This window comes from Dasypus novemcinctus, chromosome 19 (genome assembly GCF_030445035.2).
Source record: "Dasypus novemcinctus isolate mDasNov1 chromosome 19, mDasNov1.1.hap2, whole genome shotgun sequence".
NCBI classification, from domain to species: Eukaryota; Metazoa; Chordata; class Mammalia; order Cingulata; family Dasypodidae; genus Dasypus; species Dasypus novemcinctus.
This window is the reverse complement of record NC_080691.1, coordinates 81,343,272-81,360,786: the sequence shown is the minus strand read 5'-3', so window position 1 is coordinate 81,360,786 and position 17,515 is coordinate 81,343,272. Positions and strand designations below refer to the sequence as shown.

Here is a 17,515-nt window from a genome sequence, read left to right as displayed (position 1 = left end):
GTGTTGGAGCAAGGTGGCTGCTGACATCTGCGAGGGCTCAGGTTTCCTGGGCTCTTCTGGGCTCAGCTCCTCTGTTTTCTCCACGAGGTCAGCTGTAGACTGAGGCTCTCTGGGCTTTGCCTCTCTCCACAAGGTCAGATACAGACTATCAGGCGAACGGCTCTGTCTCTCTCCCTGGGGCTGCAGCTGAAGACTTTAGCATCAAACTCCAACATCAAAAATCCACTTTTAAAACCCCCCAACTAAGGGATGGGGACTCAACGCCCTAATGATGTGGCCCAATCAAAGCCCTCATCATAACTCAATCACGCCCAGGTACAGACCAGATGACAAACATAATCCAATATCTATTTTTGGAATTCATAACCATATCAAACTGCCACACATCGTTTGTAACAAATGTTTCACAACAATTCGAGGTGGTGGGGAGATGTATGGGAGCCCAGTATGCATGTTTGTTTTGTAAGTTTGCAGCTTTTGCTCGACATTTCTTATTTGTGTATGTGTTGTGTGTGTGTATGATATGCTTCAATAAAATTTTATTTTGGGAAAAAAACCCTCCACGAGTTCCATGTTTCTTTTAGGATAAAATCCCAAATCTGCACCCAGTCCCCCAAAACCAAGCCCACCTCTCTGCCCTCCTCTTCCCACCTTGTTCCTTCATTCCTTCCACTCTAGTTGCCAGAACATGCTGCTAGAACCTTCCACTCTTGATAGGTGAACCTGCTTCACCTTCTATCCCTTCTGCCCACAACAGCCTTCCCTTTTCTGCTTCACAAAGTCCCGTGTGTCACCGTGTCAGAGGCACCTTTGCTGCCCTCCCCTCCTGAGGGCTGTCACTCTCTTCTATTTCCTTTGCAGCTCTCGTCTGGAACTAAAATTGTTCTGATCGTGTTTTGTTTATTTTTGCACACGAAGGTTAGTTTCTTGGGAGCAGGCACTATTTGCGTCTGTATCCCCAGCACCTGGCTCAGGGCCTGGCATATAGTAGGTGCTCAATAAATAGAGTCGACCGAATCACTACGTGCTGGGGCTGGCAGGAGAAATGGGTGCCGGAAAAGACGCCTGGGAAGGGTCAGGGGCCAGAGAAACAGCTCAGAGAACCTGACGTCTCAGCGGAAACCTGAAGGATGCCCGAGAGTTAGTCAAGTGAAGAGGGCGTGGAACAGTGTTCCAAGCAGAAGGAACAGAACATGCCAAGGTCGGGAGGTGGAAGAGAGCACCGTGTTCCTTGAACAATCCAGGACAGCAACAGCCTTCAGCTTTCCCATAATTCATGGTAACTCTGGGGCAGGCAGCAGCAAAGTGGAGGCGGGAGAGGATTGGGATCAAGAGTCTGAGATGAAAAAAGAAAAAAGAAAAGAGTCTGAGTTAAGGAGCAGGTGCAGTTCAGGGGTTGAGCACCTGCTCACTGACAAGGTCCCCGTACCTCCTTTAAAAAAATATGAAAATGAAGAGTCTGAGTTGGGTGACGGGGCCCACCTGGGCTCAGGTGTGTTGACCCAGGGTCCCAGGCTCAGTAGGGTTCCCACCCCACCCCGTGGCTTATTGCTCTGATGTCCATGTTGTGAATTTTTAAATAACTTTCAAACGAGGTGCCCCGCATATTCATTTTGCCCTCGGCCCCGCAAATTTTGTAGCTGGCCCTGCCTGCATTCTAATCCCCAGCCTGCCATCCTGGGCAAGAAACGAATTCTCGAAACCCCTGACCGCAGAGGTTTCGCACATGATGAAACGGGAGAAGTCTGGGGACCACATCAGCAAGGGAATTTGGCAAACCAGTCTGGACTTTGCATTGAAGGTGAAGGAAAGAAAATTAAAATTTTAATAGAGTATTAATGAGCGAGTGAGTGAATGAAGAAATGAGGGAATGAAGGAATGAAGGAATGAGTGAATGAATGAGTGCCTGAGAAGCGAGGCGCCCCCTGCCGGTAATCGACTCAGCCACACCATGCCGGAATCACACCCACGAGGCCGGCTGAGCCTTCGCCCTCGCTCCTGATTGGCTCCGAGCCGGCCGCGCAGCTTTCTGGGGAATGTAGTCTCTTGGTCCGCGCCTGCTTTCGCTATTGGCCCCGGTGCAGTGACAGCAACCGGAAGTACGTCATCAAATTTCCCCTGGTCTCACAAGATGAGGTTCATCGTATTGTATGACAGGAATTGTAGTCCTCTTGGGCCTGGCTCTCCCTGCGCTCGGCTAGAAGTAAAACGACCATTCCCGCCATGCACCACGCTCACGGCGCGCTGGGGCTGGCCCGCGGCCTTCTGGGAATTGTAGTCTTCCGTCTCCGCCTCTCCTTCTCTGTTCTACGAAGGGAACTGGTGCAAAGGACTTCATTTCCCTGCGCGTTGTCGTCCGCCGCCGGCGCCAGGCCGCGGCAGCCATTTTGTTCCGCCCGAGGAGGCCCTAAAATGGCGGCGGGGGAGACGGTGAAGGTTGCCGCCTGCCCGTCCGGGCTCTAGTTCACTGTCTCCCCGTCCCCCGCGGCCGGCCCATGGCCTGGCGGAGGCCCGCACCATGGACCTCCACACCGCCGTGTACAACGCCGCCCGCGACGGCCGGCTGCAGCTGCTCCAGAAGCTGCTGAGCGGTCGGAGCCGGGAGGAGCTGGAGGACCTGACGGGCGAGGTGGCCACCGGGGGGACGCCGCTGCTCATCGCCGCCCGCTACGGCCACCTGGACGTGGTGGAGTACCTGGTGGACCGGTGCGGCGCGAGCGTGGAGGCCGGCGGCTCGGTGCACTTCGATGGCGAGACCATCGAGGGCGCGCCGCCGCTGTGGGCCGCCTCCGCCGCCGGCCACCTGGACGTGGTGCGGAGCCTGCTGCGCCGCGGGGCCTCGGTGAACCGCACCACGCGCACCAACTCGACGCCCCTGCGCGCTGCCTGCTTCGACGGGCACCTGGAGGTGGTGCGCTACCTGGTCGGCGAGCACCAGGCCGATCTGGAGGTCGCCAACCGGCACGGGCACACGTGCCTCATGATCTCCTGTTACAAGGGCCACCGCGAGATCGCCCGCTACCTGCTGGAGCAGGGCGCCCAGGTGAACCGGCGCAGCGCCAAGGGCAATACGGCCCTGCACGACTGCGCCGAGTCTGGCAGCCTGGAGATCCTGCAGCTGCTGCTGGGCTGCAAGGCCCGCATGGAGCGCGACGGCTACGGCATGACCCCGCTCCTGGCGGCCAGTGTCACGGGCCACACCAACATCGTGGAGTATCTCATCCAGGAGCAGCCCGGACAGGAGCAGGCCACTGGGGAAGAGACAAAGCCGGGGCTCTCCCAGGGAGGCCCCTCTGCCAGCCGTGGAGGCGCGCAGCCCCTGCCATCCCGTTGCTCCGGCTCTTCGCCAGAGGAACCCCTTGACAGCGAATCTTACGAAAGCTGCTGCCCCACCAGCCGGGAAGCCGCAGTGGAAGCCTTGGAATTGCTGGGCGCCACCTATGTGGATAAGAAGCGGGACCTGCTGGGGGCACTCAAACACTGGCGACGGGCGATGGAGCTGCGCCACCAAGGCGGCGAGTATCTGCCCAAGCCGGAGCCCCAGCAGCTGGTCCTGGCCTATGACTATTCCAGGGAGGTGAACACCGCGGAGGAGCTGGAAGCACTCATCACCGACCCGGACGAGATGCGCATGCAAGCCCTGCTGATCCGCGAGCGGATCCTGGGCCCGTCTCACCCGGACACCTCCTACTACATCCGTTACAGGGGGGCCGTGTACGCCGACTCGGGCAACTTCGAGCGCTGCATCCGCCTGTGGAAGTACGCCCTGGACATGCAGCAGAACAACCTGGAGCCTCTGAGTCCCATGACCGCCAGCAGCTTCCTCTCCTTCGCCGAACTCTTCTCGTACGTGCTGCAGGACCGGGCGGCCAGGGGCAGCCTGGGCACGCAGATCGGCTTCACGGATCTCATGGGGGTGCTCAGCAAGGGGGTCCGGGAAGTGGAGCGGGCCCTGCAGCTCCCCAAGGAGCCCGGGGACTCCGCCCCGTTCACCAAGGCCCTGACCATCATCCTCCACCTGCTCTACCTGCTGGAGAAGGTGGAGTGCAGCCCGGCCCAGGAGCACCTGAAGCACCAGACCATCTACCGGCTGCTCAAGTGCGCCCCCCGCGGCAAGAACGGCTTCACACCCCTGCACATGGCCGTGGACAAGGACACCACCCACGTGGGCCGCTACCCGGTGGGCAGGTTCCCCTCGCTGCATGTCGTGCACGTGCTGCTGGCCTGCGGCGCCGACCCTGACAGCCGGGACTTCGACAACAACACCCCGCTGCACATCGCGGCCCAGAACAACTGCCCGGCGATCATGAACGCCCTGATCGAGGCGGGCGCCCATATGGACGCCACCAACGCCTTCAAGAAGACGGCCTACGAGCTGCTAGACGAGAAGCTGCTGGCCAGGAGCACGGTGCAGCCCTTCAACCACGTCACCCTCCAGTGCCTGGCCGCCCGGGCCCTGGACAAGAACAAGGTCCCCTACAAGGGCTTCATCCCGGAGGAGCTGGAGGCGTTCATCGAGCTGCACTGACCTGCCCGGAGCCTGCGCCCCTCCTCCTTCCCCTCTCGTTCCCGGGGCGGGCGGGGTGGGAGGGTGCACAGCAGACACCCATCCTTGCCTTCTCTCGGCGAGCGCTTCCGGTGGCACTGAACAGGAAGGGGCCTGTCCCGCCTTCGCGTCCCTTTCGCCTCTTTGGAGAGAGGAAAGGAGGTGGAGACTGCTGGTGCCAAAAGCCTTGGGCTTGTGGGCTGGGAGGACTGTCTTTTCCCGGGCACCCACCCGTTCCTCCTCAGCTGGGGAAAGACACGGGCCCTTCCACGCTGCCTCTGCCTGGGTGTCCCAGGCCTCCGCCTTCCCCCTCCCCGCACCTCCCAGAGGCAGAGGGGTCAAAGCCATTGCCATCCTTCCCTTCCGGAAACACAGGAAGAAGTTGAGAATTGGCTCTCTCTGCCGCTCCAGGCAGTATTAGGACTGGGGGGTTCCCAAGGTCAAAAGGACGGCCCTTCAGAAGCACGGCCACCCCTCGTTTCTCCCAGCGCCGCCACGCACTCCTCCCGCGTTGCCGTAGGCTCAGAGCGAGCCGGGCGGCCCTCGGAGCAGCACAGCCTGCCTGCCTCTTGCTCGCGGTTGGTTTGGGGCTTGTTTGCTCGGCGAGCGGGCAGGTGGCGGGAGCCGCGTGGGCGGGCTGGGGTTCGGTGGCTGGTTTGTAAGGGTTTTGCTTGTAGGACTTGCTTCTTGGGCCCGAGGCGGCGAGGCCGGCGGGGAATGAGCTTCAGCCTGCGAATGGGCGGGCGAGCGGGATAAAAGGCCGTGGCCTCCGTCCCTGAGACGTGGGCGACTGTATTTTTTTTTTTTTTAAGAAAGAACAAAACCTTTATCCTTGGGCCTTTTACTCGAGCCCCCCAAGTTCCCATTCTCATAAGAGTTCTCCTCCCCGCCTCCCCCCCCCCCCCCCCCCCCCCCCCCCGCAAAGATGAGATTCGGTGCGGAAGGAGCCACAGTGTGACGGCCATTTCCCATCCAGCAGGAAATACCGTGGTTGGTTTGGGTTTTGTTTTTCCCAGGCTCTGAAGTTAAAACCCCAGCTGCCCAAGTCCACATGCAAAGAGTCGTGGGCCATGCCCACCGCAGGTGACTCAAGACACCTTTTCAGCTGCTCGGAGAACCCCAGGCCAGGTCTTCCGGGGAAAGCTCCAGAGCAGTATTCAGCGAGGCAACCACGTAAGGCGGGGACGTCAAGGCCAAGTTGTCTGTTAAGGTTATCCGTCACTCAGGATAAAGCAGGCACCTGCCGCGGCGAGATTTTCTTGGGCACCATCCCCCCTGTGGTAGATGCCTGGCCTGGCTGGAGAGCGGGTAGCAGGAGGTGAAACAGCGGCTCCTGCAGCTCAGGAGGAAGGTCAAGTTCAGAAGAGCAGCCTTCCGGCGCCACACCCCCCTGGCAGCCTCCAGTAGTCACTGCGGAGCGGCAGCCGGAGCTACGCGGGTGGCTGATGCGCCCCTTTCAGGAAAGTAGGGCTTGCCGTTTGGGTTTGCAGTGGTTAGTTAGGAAAGCTTCACTTCCGCCGCGGCGGAGAACGCAGTTCCTGTGCTCTATCCCTTCCGGCGCGGAAGGACGCAACGAGGCGGCTTGAGTTCTGAGTCAGCACTGATATTTCAGCCATTAAAAGAGCAGGTATTTGAAGAGCCTCGCCTGGCGCTTCTTTGCCCTGGGTGGGCAGGGGCGAGGGTGGGGAAGGCTGCTGCCGTGCCCACGCGTGTGTGGGAGCCACCTGAGCGAGGAGCGCGAAGGCCGCCCTCAGGAGAGGCACCTCTGCTGTGTGCATTGGGGGCTCTGTGGACATGTCATTTGGAGATGATGGATTGCCACTGGGTGGGGGGGAGGCGAACCACAAACCATCTGAAGTCCCGTGTTAGGGTGGGGCTGCCGCGGTAAAGGGGGGCCCTGACCCTCGGGGAAAGGCTAGGAGGGGCGAAGGGGACACGGAGGGCCCCTGAAGGCTAGCCTGGGGTGGACAGCCACCGGACGGTCCCTTTTAAACGGCCAAGTCGAGCCTGGCTTTGAGGAAGTACCCTGGATGACGGGACGTGAGGACCGAGAAAACCTTCCTGAGAGCCGGGTGGGTTCGCTCGAGCTGGGGCAGGCTCAGGGTGAGATGCCGCGGCCCATGCCTTCGTCCTGCCTTCTCCCTTCTCAGCGTCAACTTGGGAATTTGGGGATTTCTTCTTTCCTCTTCCCCGCATCAGCACAGCGCGACCCCCTACCACACAGCTCTGCCAGCCCGCCTCCATGGACCCGGAAATCGAATCAGCGGGTGTGTTCTTGGCCCCCTCGGGGGTCAAGGGGCCAGGCTTCCCGAGGTCAGGGTCACTGCCCGTGGCGAGAAGGGAAGGCCTTCCTGCCCGGGCATCACGCCTCCAGGGTGCCTGGCTCGTCTTGCCTGGTCGCGTGTCTGCTGTCTGATCTTACGGGTGCCATCCAGCCCCAGAATGAACGCGGCATCGCGCGGAAGGGTGGGTTTTGCGTCAGCAGGTGACCTCGGCGGCAGCTCCAGGGGACGCGTGCGCAGGGTCCTTGCTGTAGGGCGGGCACTCTTCTCGCCTGCCACCTCGGATAACGCCGTCAGCCGCCGCGTCGTTATTCCTAGTACACGTGCGGGGAGCTAAGGCTGTCAGGAGCCACCACAAGACTTGGCAGTGGATACAGAGCATCAGGCAGGAGCTTAGGTTTGAACCCAGGTCTCCAGCGCCACACCTCTTGCCACCGGGGGAAGTTTGGAGAAATAATAAATGTGAGCACATCCCAGACAGCAGAAACCTGGGTTCCCCCTTTTCCTTGCTCCCCGCTGTCTCTCAGGCACCAGCTGTCCAGGCCACAGCACAGATGGCCCCCTTTGGGAATGTCTTAGCACAAGCTTCAGGCGAGGGTTGATCCAGCAGCTCAAAACTATTACTAAAAACCTGGTTGAGGGGAGCGGGTGTCGCTCAGTGGTTCAGTCCCCGGAACCTCCTAAAAAACCCCTGGTTGACCAGCCCACCCCAGATGGTCTCCGCAGGGTGCCCCAGGCCAGCAGCCCGCAGATGGGAGGCTCCACTTCCCTCCCGTCCAGCAGGAGGAGAGCATCTTCCTCCCGTCCTCGGGTGTTCTGAGGTGACGGGGCCAGCGTGGGTCACAGGGCCATCCCTAGACCGGTCTTGGCTGCCTGGCAATGCGATGTGCTTGATCAGCTTATCCCGGTCACCTCGGTGGGGGGCGGGTGTGGGCGCCCACTTCCCCAGAGCAGCGCAAGGGGCCAAAGGCAATTGGGGTGGCTCTAAAATGGAGGGGCCAAACGCTGTGGAGGCAGCAGAGAAGTCCACACTAAATAAGTCATCTGACACTTGTCAGTGAAGCAAAAGCTCAGAGGGGTCAAGCGGGCTGTCCCAGGCCACACAGCCGGGACAGGGACCTGGGTTCACAAATGAGTCTGAGGCCGGAGAAGGGTGCGGGGTTCATCCAAGCCCCACCCAGCCAAGAAGCAGCCGGGCTGGGACTTGAACCAGCTTTGCGGGTGTCCAGAATCATGCAGCCCGCCCCAAGCTGAGTGGCAGCCAGTTAAAGCCACAACCACCCTGCCCGGTCGTCTCCACATTCAGTCACTTGTCTCCCTGGTCTACCTCCCCCCACCCCCCGCCCAGTCCAGCCCCCGATGCCTCCTGCCTGAGGATTCGCGCCCCTCTTTGGCTACTTGTGGCGGTGGCGGGGCACCCAGGGAGCACCTCGATGGCTTTGGCAGACACCAAACTCCTGACACCGCCCCCCCCTACCCCCCACGAGATTCCAGGACTGTCATCCGAGCTGAGCGCACAGGGACCGGAGCATCCCAGCCCCGAGTTTAAAGATAGCCCGACTCGGAATCACATCCCCTGCCCCGAGTTTAAAGATAGCCCAACTCGGAATCACATTCTGTGCCTGACAGGCAAACTCGGGGAGGGGGGGGCTGTGGAGCTCCAGCGGGGAGATCCTGTTCCAACCAGAAAAAGCAAAGAGGGTGACAAGGCCTGAGCCAAGTGGGGGCGGCTCCACCCCTCATGGTGGGGAGGGGAGAAATGTCCTGCCGGGTGGTGTCAGCAGCTGTTTCTCATAAATCGCAGCCGAGACAGCAATCTCAGATCAAACGGAACATTTGAGTTTGCCCGGTGGTGCCTCCCTTGCCGCCTCACTTGTTTATTTTGTCCCCTTCCCTAGAATGTCAACTCCACAAGTTTGTTTCCTGGTGTGTCTTCAGTGCCTAGAACGGAGCCTGGCATGCAGTAGGTGCTCACAAAGCGTTTGTTGAATGAATGAATGAATGAATGAGTGAATGAGTGAATGAATGAATGAGTGAATGAATGAATGAATGAATTCACTCACTTGTCTTGTTGATAGAAGCCTGTGGCTGGAGCAGAGGGAGTGAAGGGGAAAGAAGGAGGGGCAGGACCACAATAAGAGATTTGAGTTTTATTCTTAGGGCAACAGGGAGCCACGGAGAGGTGGGAGATGCTCACTCGGCTGCAGGAGAGCAGCGGGGAGGCCGTGCAGGGTCCAGGTGAGCATGATGCCTGTCCAGACTGCGCAGTCCTGTGGGGTGGAGAGAAGTGGGTGGGTTTCAGGTATGCTTTGCAGGTACAGCTACGAAGACTTTATGTAGAGGTGGAGACGGGCACAAGAGGAAACAGGTGGATGCCTCCTGGGTTTTGGGCCAGAGCCTAGTAGGTGTATAATGGGGCTGTTTAATGGGCTAAGGAAGAAGAGATCAGAGTTCTGGGTTTGGGGGGCCTCTAGGACCTCATGGGGAACCCCATGAGGGGCCAAAGCTGTCTCATTCACTATTATATACCCAGTGCCTAGGAAATTGCCTGGCATGCAGTAGGCACTCAATAAGTATTTGTGGCCTAAGGAAGGGTCCCAAGGAAGGGTAGCCTTTGAGTTGGTGAAGGGGCTTAGCATTGATTTCCAAAGGGCCTCAAACTCAGATACTAGGGGCCAGAAGGTAACATAGGTGAGTGAGGCAGGCAGTGGGCAACTATAACTCACCTTCAGCCACAGATGAAATCACAAAATAAGTTAGAAAATATTTGGAACTGACTGATAAAACACAACCTATGAAAACACGTGAGATGCAGCTAACGCAGTGCCTAGAGGGAAATTCATAGCTTCCATGTTGAAAATCAATTATCAAAGGCAGGAGTCAGCAAATGGCAGCCCGTGGGCCAAATCCAGCCTTGTTTTTTGACAAAAAGTTTTATTGGAACACAGACATGCTCTTCCATTTTTTTATTTCCTCTGGCTGCCTCTGTGCTACAGTGGCAGAATTGTGTCATTGTGACAAAGGCCATATGGCCCACAAAACCTAGAATATTCGCTATTTAGCCTTTACAGAAAAAGTCTGGCCATCCCTGACCTAATGTTTCACTTTGGGAAGCTAGAAAAAGAAGTGCAAAGTAAAGCCGAGGAAAATGGAAGCAAAGAAATAATAGTGAAAAGAGCAGAAATCCAGTGAAACAGAAACAATAGAGAAAAATTGGTGACACCAAAAACTGGTTCTTTAAAAATGCGATGAGATTGAACAAAACCCATCAGGGGATTGTGTTCAGGCTGCTGAATCTTGCAATCCTTTGATTTACTCCAGTTTCCTCATTCAGAGAACTCGTGAAAAAGAAGACACATGGTCAGTGGATGGTGTTGGGTTGTGGTTAGTTGGCTGAAGGAGGCAGTTCCCTGAGCCTCGATGTGCTCATCTGATAAATGGATTAATATAGCACCTACTAGCATGGCATGAAGGATTAAATGAGCTCATGCACAAAAACATCCTGGCACATACTTTGTGTTAACAGAGCTATTGCAAGTATAGGGCACCTACTGTCTGCACACTTGTGCATACAGATCCTACATGGATGAACCTTTTTTTTAAAGGAGGTATTGGGGATTGAACCCAGGACCTCATATGTGGGAAGCAGGCGCTCAGCCACTGAGCTACATCTGCTCCCCAGTGAGAGTTGATTTTTTTGTTCATTTGTTTTGTTTTCAGGACATAGTGGGGACTGAACCTGGGACCCCATATGTGGGAGGCAGGTGCTCAACTGCTTGAGCTATATCTGCTCATGGGATGAATGTTTAAATTCTTAAAGTATTACATATGTACTTGAATGTGTCTCAGGGAACAAGGTCTAACTAGCCCTTCCAGATGGTGAGTTCATGGATGTTGTGGTAGTTTGCATCTTTTGTTGACCCCAGAAAATTATATTCTTAAATTGATCCATTCCTGTGTGTGTGAACCTATTGTGAACTGTTGATTAGATTTTTCCAGTAAGGCATAGCCAGGGTGGGTCTTTTTTTTCCCCAAAGATTTATTTTTTTTATTTATCTCTCCCCACCCCCTCATTGATTTTCACTTGCTGTGTCTGTTCGTCTTCCTTATTCCTTTAGGAGGCACTAGAAGCTGACCCAGGACCGCTGATGTGGGAGGGAGGTGTGCAATCACTTGGGCCTCCTCCACTCCCTGCTTTGTTGTGTCTCGTTATGTTTTACCCCACACACACACATCTCTCTTGTTGGGTCATCTTGTTGTGTCAACTCACTGTCTTCTTCAGGAGGCGCCAGGAACCTCTGCTCCCTGCTTTGCTGTGTCTCATTATGTTTTTTTCCTTGTGTCTCTTGTTGCGTCAGCTTGCCACACCTGCCCGTCATGCCAGCTCACTGTCTTCTTTAGGGGGCACCGGGATCCGAACCAGCAACCTCCCGTGTGGTAGACGGGAGCCCGGTCGCCTGAGCCACACCCGCTTCCCGTGGCGGGTCTTAATCCTCTGACTGGAGCCTTTTATAAACCGGAATCAGCAGAGCCGCAGAAACAGAGGGAAACCTCCAGAAACTGAAATCAACAGAACCCGGGAGCGAGAAAGCCACAGGAGCAGAGAGGAAGCAGGAGGAAGTCAGAAGCCGAAAGCAACAAGGCTCAGAGGGGAGGGGAGAGAGGGGCAGACGCTGCCACGGGGCTGATCGCCCACGGCAGCGCAGGGAGAAAACACGTCCTGATGATGCCTTGATTTCAACAGGCTCAGAACCGTAAGCTTGTGAGTAAATACATCCCTATTGTAAAAGCCAACCCGTTTCCAGTATGTTGCACTGACAGCCTTTAGCAAACTAAAACAAAACTCAAAGCAGATGACCGAACGCTAAAAATAAAAAATGAGGGAAGCGGATGTGGCTCAAGCAGTTGGGCACCTGCCTACCACGCGGGAGGTCCCAGGTTCTCTTGCGGTGTCTCCTACAAAAGATGAGCAAGACCTACCCTCTGGTTTCTTGGACTTACCCTGGCCAGCTGACAGGGAGGTGAAGAGGGTCAGCCACCACACCAGGAGCCGAGAGTGCCTACAGCGGCAAGCAGGAGAAGTGCATCCATCAGCCATGTGGGATCTAAGCCCCTCCTTGATGTAGAGGGGGACTGGACATAGCCATCCCAGGTCCACAGGATGGAGGAATAGAGTATGGATGAGAGTGGACTTACTGGTGTTCTGCTGGGGAACTATTGTGATGAGTAAGGGAAGAAACTAGTAGTGATGTGGAGAGGGGGGCCACGGCGGCTGCTGATGGTCGGGAGAGGGAAGAAGAGCTACGGTGTGGGGGCATTTTCAGGAGTTGGAGTTGTCTTAGGTGGTGCTGCAGGGGTGGATGCTGGATGTCATGTGTCCTGTCGTGGCCCACTGGGTGGCCTGGGGGAGAGTGCGGACTACACTGTGGACCACCGTCCATGTGCCGCAGCGGTGCTCCAGAACGTATTCACCGGGTGCAGTGGATGTGCCTCAATGATGGAAGAGGCTGTTGATGTGGGAGGGGTGGTGTGGGTGGGGTGGGGGGTATATGGGGACCTCATAGTTTTTAAATGTAACATTTAAAAGAAAATAAAGAAAAAAGAATTTTAAAAAGCTCTAAAAAAAGATGATCAAGACAGTGAGTTGACACGGCAAGCTGATGCAACAAGATGACACAACAAGGAAACACAATGAGAGACATAACAGGCGGGAGCGGAGGCGGCTCAAGCCGTTGGGCGCCTCCCTCCCACATGGGAGGTCCCGGGTTCGGTTTTCCGTGCCTCCTAAAAAAAGAAGCCAAGCACACAACTAGCAGAGAGCACAAACAAGCGGGTTTTTAAAAATAAAATAAAAATGAGTTGTATTTTTTGCATCTTTTTGTTGAGGTGGGATTCACACACAATAAAATTCGCCCTCCGCAGTTTTGGTCCATTCTTAAGGTTGAACAGCTATCATCACTATGCGGTTCTGGAAAAGAAAAAAAACCGAGTTGATTTAAAGGTCATTTGAAGAAAAAGATGAAGTGCATTGAGTTGTAAAAAACTAAGTAAATGAGAGTTGCAAATTGCTGGCAAGTTTCTTGAGGACTGAAAGGGAAACCAGTTCAGCAAACAGCGGAATCGACGTGGACTTCCACGCCCAGAGAGGGGAGAGGACCCACACGCCATGCCAGCCCCACCCCCTCCCGCCCCCCATCCCAGCCTCCAGGGCGCAGGCTCGGAGCTGAGAAAGGAGCTGCACGGGGCCGGCAGTGGGGAAGTCTCCAATCGGCTCCCCGGCGTTTTCTTGGGAAGAGAAACAATTTTTTTTTTTTTTTTTCTGAAGCCAGGTTTTAATAATAAGTTTTATCTCTTTTTATACTATTGGAAGAGAAACAATTTTAAAAGGTGCCTTGGAAGTTAGAAACCCAGGGCTATAAAAGACCGTGGCGCCGGGACAGGTTAAAAATAAAAGACCAAGGATGAAAACAAAGTCAAATAAAACAAAAGTGAAAATGCTGGGGGAAAAAAAAAAAAAAAGAATGGATTAAACAAATAAATGGAAAGAAATAAAAAACTAATAATGAAAAATAGAAATAAAAACAAATGAAACAATGAAAGTTAAAAAAAAGAAAAAATTATGAAACAAAAAAAAATAAAAGTAAGTAAAAGGCCGCTGGGGAGCGGGGTAGCTCAGTGGCTGAGCACCTGCTCCCCATGTATGAGGTCCAGGGTTCAATCCCTGGTACCTCCTAAAAAATAAAAAATAAAAAAACAGAAAAGGCCCCTGCCAACGGGGGCACTTGGTATGGCCCTTGCAACGGAGGCCAGGCCGGGGCTGGGAGGAGGCGCCGCAGGCCTGCGCAAGGGTGCGATTTGCTGTGTGACCATAGGCAAGTGAATACTGTCTCTGCGTCTCGGCCGGGCGGTTCCCACAGACCCGGCTCTCGTGCGCCCCTGGAACGCGCCTTGGGTGCCTCGCCTGCCTCACCTGCTTCCCCGGGCCCTGCAGGCTCGCTGTGCGACCTTGGGAAGTGTCGGCACCTCTCTGAGCCTCGGTGCCCCGGTCTGCAAAGCGGGGAAGGGCAGAACAGCGACGAGCCAACGATTCGGGGAGATGAGGCCGAGCGAAACGCCCAGAGCCGGGGGGCAGGGCCCTGCGGGAATGGGGGGCCTGGCCCGGGACTTGGCACACTTGGGGGCCCTGCCCAGCTGGACCCTTCTGGCAGCAGAGCCCGGGGCGCCCCCTGGCGGTGCCCCTGCCCATCGCAGCGCCTTGGGGGCCGCAGATCTAACTCCGGGGCGCCCCGGGAACTGGGGAACTTTCCCTCCCTTGGCGCTCAAGCTCCGTCGCCCCCCCTCCAGGAACCCTCCCCGGACCCCCAACACCCCCAGTGGTGACCCCCCCCGGTCACGTGTCTGGGGGAAGGGGAGGGGCCTGAGACCCAGCCCAACAGAGGGGGTGAAAAGGGGTGGGAGGGGGTGGGAGGGGGTGGGGGGAAGCCTGGGGAGATGCCAGGTCCCCCACCGAGTGGGAGGGGGGATGGCAAGAGCCGGATGGGAGGGGTCCCAAAGAGCGCACCCCCTAAATTCCATTCTGCAGCAAACCCTCCGAGAAAACAAGCCTCCTTTGGGGGCTTGGGCACCCCTGCCCTCCAAGGGCAGCCCCTTTGCGGGGGCCGAGGGGCCGAGAGGGGCCAGGACGTGCCCCCAGAAGCTTCCTCCCCTCCAGGCTGCTCCACTGAGGGTCCCCAAGCCTCTCTGCCAGGCCTGCTGGAGCCCGGTCATGTTGACTTCCGGCTCTGGTGTCTAGGGGACCCCAGGTCAAGGCCGGGCTCAGAGCCAGAAGCTTCTGGAAGAAACGGAGGCCCAGCGGATCACCTGGCCCCAGCCCGAGGCGCCCTCTTGCTCTAGCAACGAGATTCTAAGAGCGTTTGGAAACCTTAGACTGTGTAGGAGCCGAAGGGGGCTGGAATACTATGCAGCCGTGAAAAAGAATGAGGATGGGGCTTTTGTGCCAAACAGGGTGGCAGGCGCCCCGGAGACGAGGATGGGGTGGGGATGAGAGCACATATTCCAGCTGTGCGGCCTTGGCCAGGTTTCTCAACCTCTCTGAGCCTCAGTTTCTTCCGCCATAAAATGGGAATTTAAAAATCCCCTTCTTAGGGATGTTGTAAGGCTTAAATATGGAGCTCGTAGAAGAGTCCCTCATTCCTAATAAGAGCTCTCTAAGTGTTTGTGGTTATTCTTATTATTTTATGCCTAAAATACCGGAGAGCAGGGGGTGGGGGGAGCCGGTGGGTGCAGTTTTCAATGAATTTTAAGTGGGTGCTCGGGAAAGCCCCCATTGGAGCAAAGACCTGGGAGGGGTGAGGAAGCGAGCGATGGAGGCATCTGGGGGAAGACTACTCGAAAAGGGGGAGCGGCCTGTGCAAAGGCCCTGAGGCAGGACCGTGGGGCTGGAGCGGAGGAAGCGAGGGGGAGAGGGGACGGGCGCGCAGGGCCCGGTGGGCCCCCGGGTGGACGTGGGCTTTCACCCAAGGGCGGTGGGAGCCACGGAGGGCTGTGGGCAGAGGGGGGACGCGCCCTGGCTCCGGTGCTCGTCCGCGCCCTCTGGCGGCTGCAGGGAGCTCAGCCGGGGTGCGTGCGGAGTGGGACACAAACCGGTCACAGCGGTCACTGGGCAGGTGCCTGGGGACAGGGGAGGGAGGGCAACTTGAGCCCCTCTTGGGCGCCTCCAGGAACCCGGAGCACGTGGAAGTCACCCTGCTCAGAAAATACTTAAAAAATACGCGTGCGGCGACGGTTCCGTCAGCTCCTCAGAGTCTCACCAGAAGGGACCCCCAGACGGCTGCAGAAGACTGGCCCTCGGACCTCCCAGCGCGCCCACCCCAGCCCGGCGGCCACGCTGTCCCCTCCCTGGCCCCCCCAAAAATCCCAAAAAGGCTCAGACAATCCCAAGCAGGGCGCAGGCGCCCTGCCCGCCAGACTGCGGGAAAGCCCATCTCCGAAAACGAGTCCTCGTCATTTGCTCACAGTTTTTAAAGGAGGGGAAACTTCCCGTCCCTCCCTTTTTGCTCTCTCTCGTAGGGTATTTCGCTCAGAGGGGACCGGGGACTTCCCCGGCAGCGCCGGGTCGCCCGTGGCGCGCACGCGGGCGGCGGCCACCGGGGGGCGCTGGGGCGGCGTGAATTGGGGCTGAGCCCCTTCAGGCAGGAGAGAAGTGGGGGTACCCCCCCCCCGAGTCTCCCCCGTGGAGAGGAAGCTGTGCCAGGTTCCAAGACATTCCCGAGACAGGCCGCCCTCCTGCCGGCGCCGGGCTCCGCTTACCTCCTCCTTCCGGAAGCTTCCCTGCGCGCCCCCTCCCGGGCGTGCAAGCGGGGGGCGCCTGCAGCGTCCCGCCCCCCCAGCCCTCACCGCCTCGCAGTGGGTTTCTAGCGTCGTGCCTCCAGCGCCCAGGGCCGGGACCTGCACACAGTCGGAGCTCAATAAATGTTGGCTGAGTGAGTGGACGGACGAGTCATCTTCTCTCCCGTGAGCTCCACGAGGGCAGGGAACAGCCTGTGTTTCCAGTGCCCAGCAAAGGAAAGGGCCTGCCTACCATAGGTGCTCAATAATTGTTAGTCAAAAGAATGCATGAACCGAGCACCTACTGTGTGCCACGCTGATTCTCGGAAACATGTGCTGTGCTGATTCTCAGAAACATGCAGGACTGAGACAGCCCTGTCCCAAAGGCCTGCATCCAGTAGGTGCTCAATAATTGTCAGTCAGAGGAACACCTGCACTGAGCACCTACTGTGTGCCACACTTGTGCTGATTCTGGGAAACGTACAGGACCAAGACAGCCCTGTCCTGTGGGCCTACATACAGTAGGTGCGCAACAATTGTTAGTCAAAGGAATGCCTGCACTGAGCACCTACTGTGTGCCACGCCTGTGCTGATTCCTGGAAACATGCAGGACCGAGACAGCCCTGCCCTGTGCCCTCTTGGGGTGGGCAGAGCACGCGAGAAACCACCTATTTATTTTCTTTCTTTTTTGTTGTTGTCGTTGCGACACCACTCGTGGGCGGGCTGCACTTTTTTCGTGTGAGTTGGCTCTCTTTACGGGGTGCACTCCTTGCACGTGGGGCTCCCCTACATGGGAGACACCCCCGCATGGCATGGGACTCCTTGCGTGCATCAGCACTGCACATCAGCCAGCTGTACACAGGTCAAGGAGGCCCAGGGTTTGAACCCTGGACCTCCCAAGTGGTAGGCGGACGCTCTATCTTTTGAGCCAAGTCCGCTTCCCGAGAAAACACCTATTAATAAAAAACGACACGAAGAAGAGTATTTCGGAGATGATGAAGGAACAGCCCCCCGGAATCCCTCGGAGAACCCCCGGCTCCTTTCCCCGCCACTGCGGGGTGACCTCGTGTCCCTGGGCTCGGCTTGTGCGCCTGCAGTTTGGGGGAGGGTGCCCGCGTCTAGCCGGCGCGCTGGGAGGCGGAGAGCGCCTTCCCCAGCACAGAACACCCCCGGTCAGGGCCTGGGCCGCAGGGGCGCTGCCAGGCGGGCACCCTTTGCCCGAGTGCTGGGCTGAAGCGCGGGCGTGTCGGGGCTCCAGGTCCAAGGTCACTGCGTCCTTTGTCCAAATGGGGACGGGCTGGGAAGACCCAGGAAAGGGCTGCTGCGGGTCTGCAGTGGGGGGCCCGAGCCTGGCACCAGC

General features: G+C 57.3%; 1 protein-coding gene and 1 long non-coding RNA gene across 3 annotated transcripts; one reads left to right on the top strand and one right to left on the bottom strand.

Annotated features, from left to right (window-relative positions):
• Positions 1 to 2,374: 2,374 nt before the first annotated feature.
• Positions 2,375 to 6,182, top strand: FEM1A (fem-1 homolog A). The gene has a single exon (XM_004464228.5). The coding sequence runs from the start codon at positions 2,519 to 2,521 to the stop codon at positions 4,526 to 4,528; it is 2,010 nt and encodes a 669-aa protein (XP_004464285.2). The 5' UTR covers positions 2,375 to 2,518; the 3' UTR covers positions 4,529 to 6,182.
• A 2,783-nt stretch (positions 6,183 to 8,965) lies between these two features.
• LOC131274648 (uncharacterized) lies at positions 8,966 to 13,428 on the bottom strand. Of its 2 annotated transcripts, XR_009181955.2 has the most exons (3): positions 12,730 to 13,428; positions 11,830 to 11,888; positions 8,966 to 9,098 (listed from the first exon to the last, which is right to left on the bottom strand). It is a non-coding gene; the product is annotated as an uncharacterized lncRNA (long non-coding RNA). The 2 variants fall into 2 exon arrangements; XR_011646567.1 differs by lacking the exon at positions 11,830 to 11,888.
• Between the last annotated feature and the right edge of the window lie 4,087 nt (positions 13,429 to 17,515).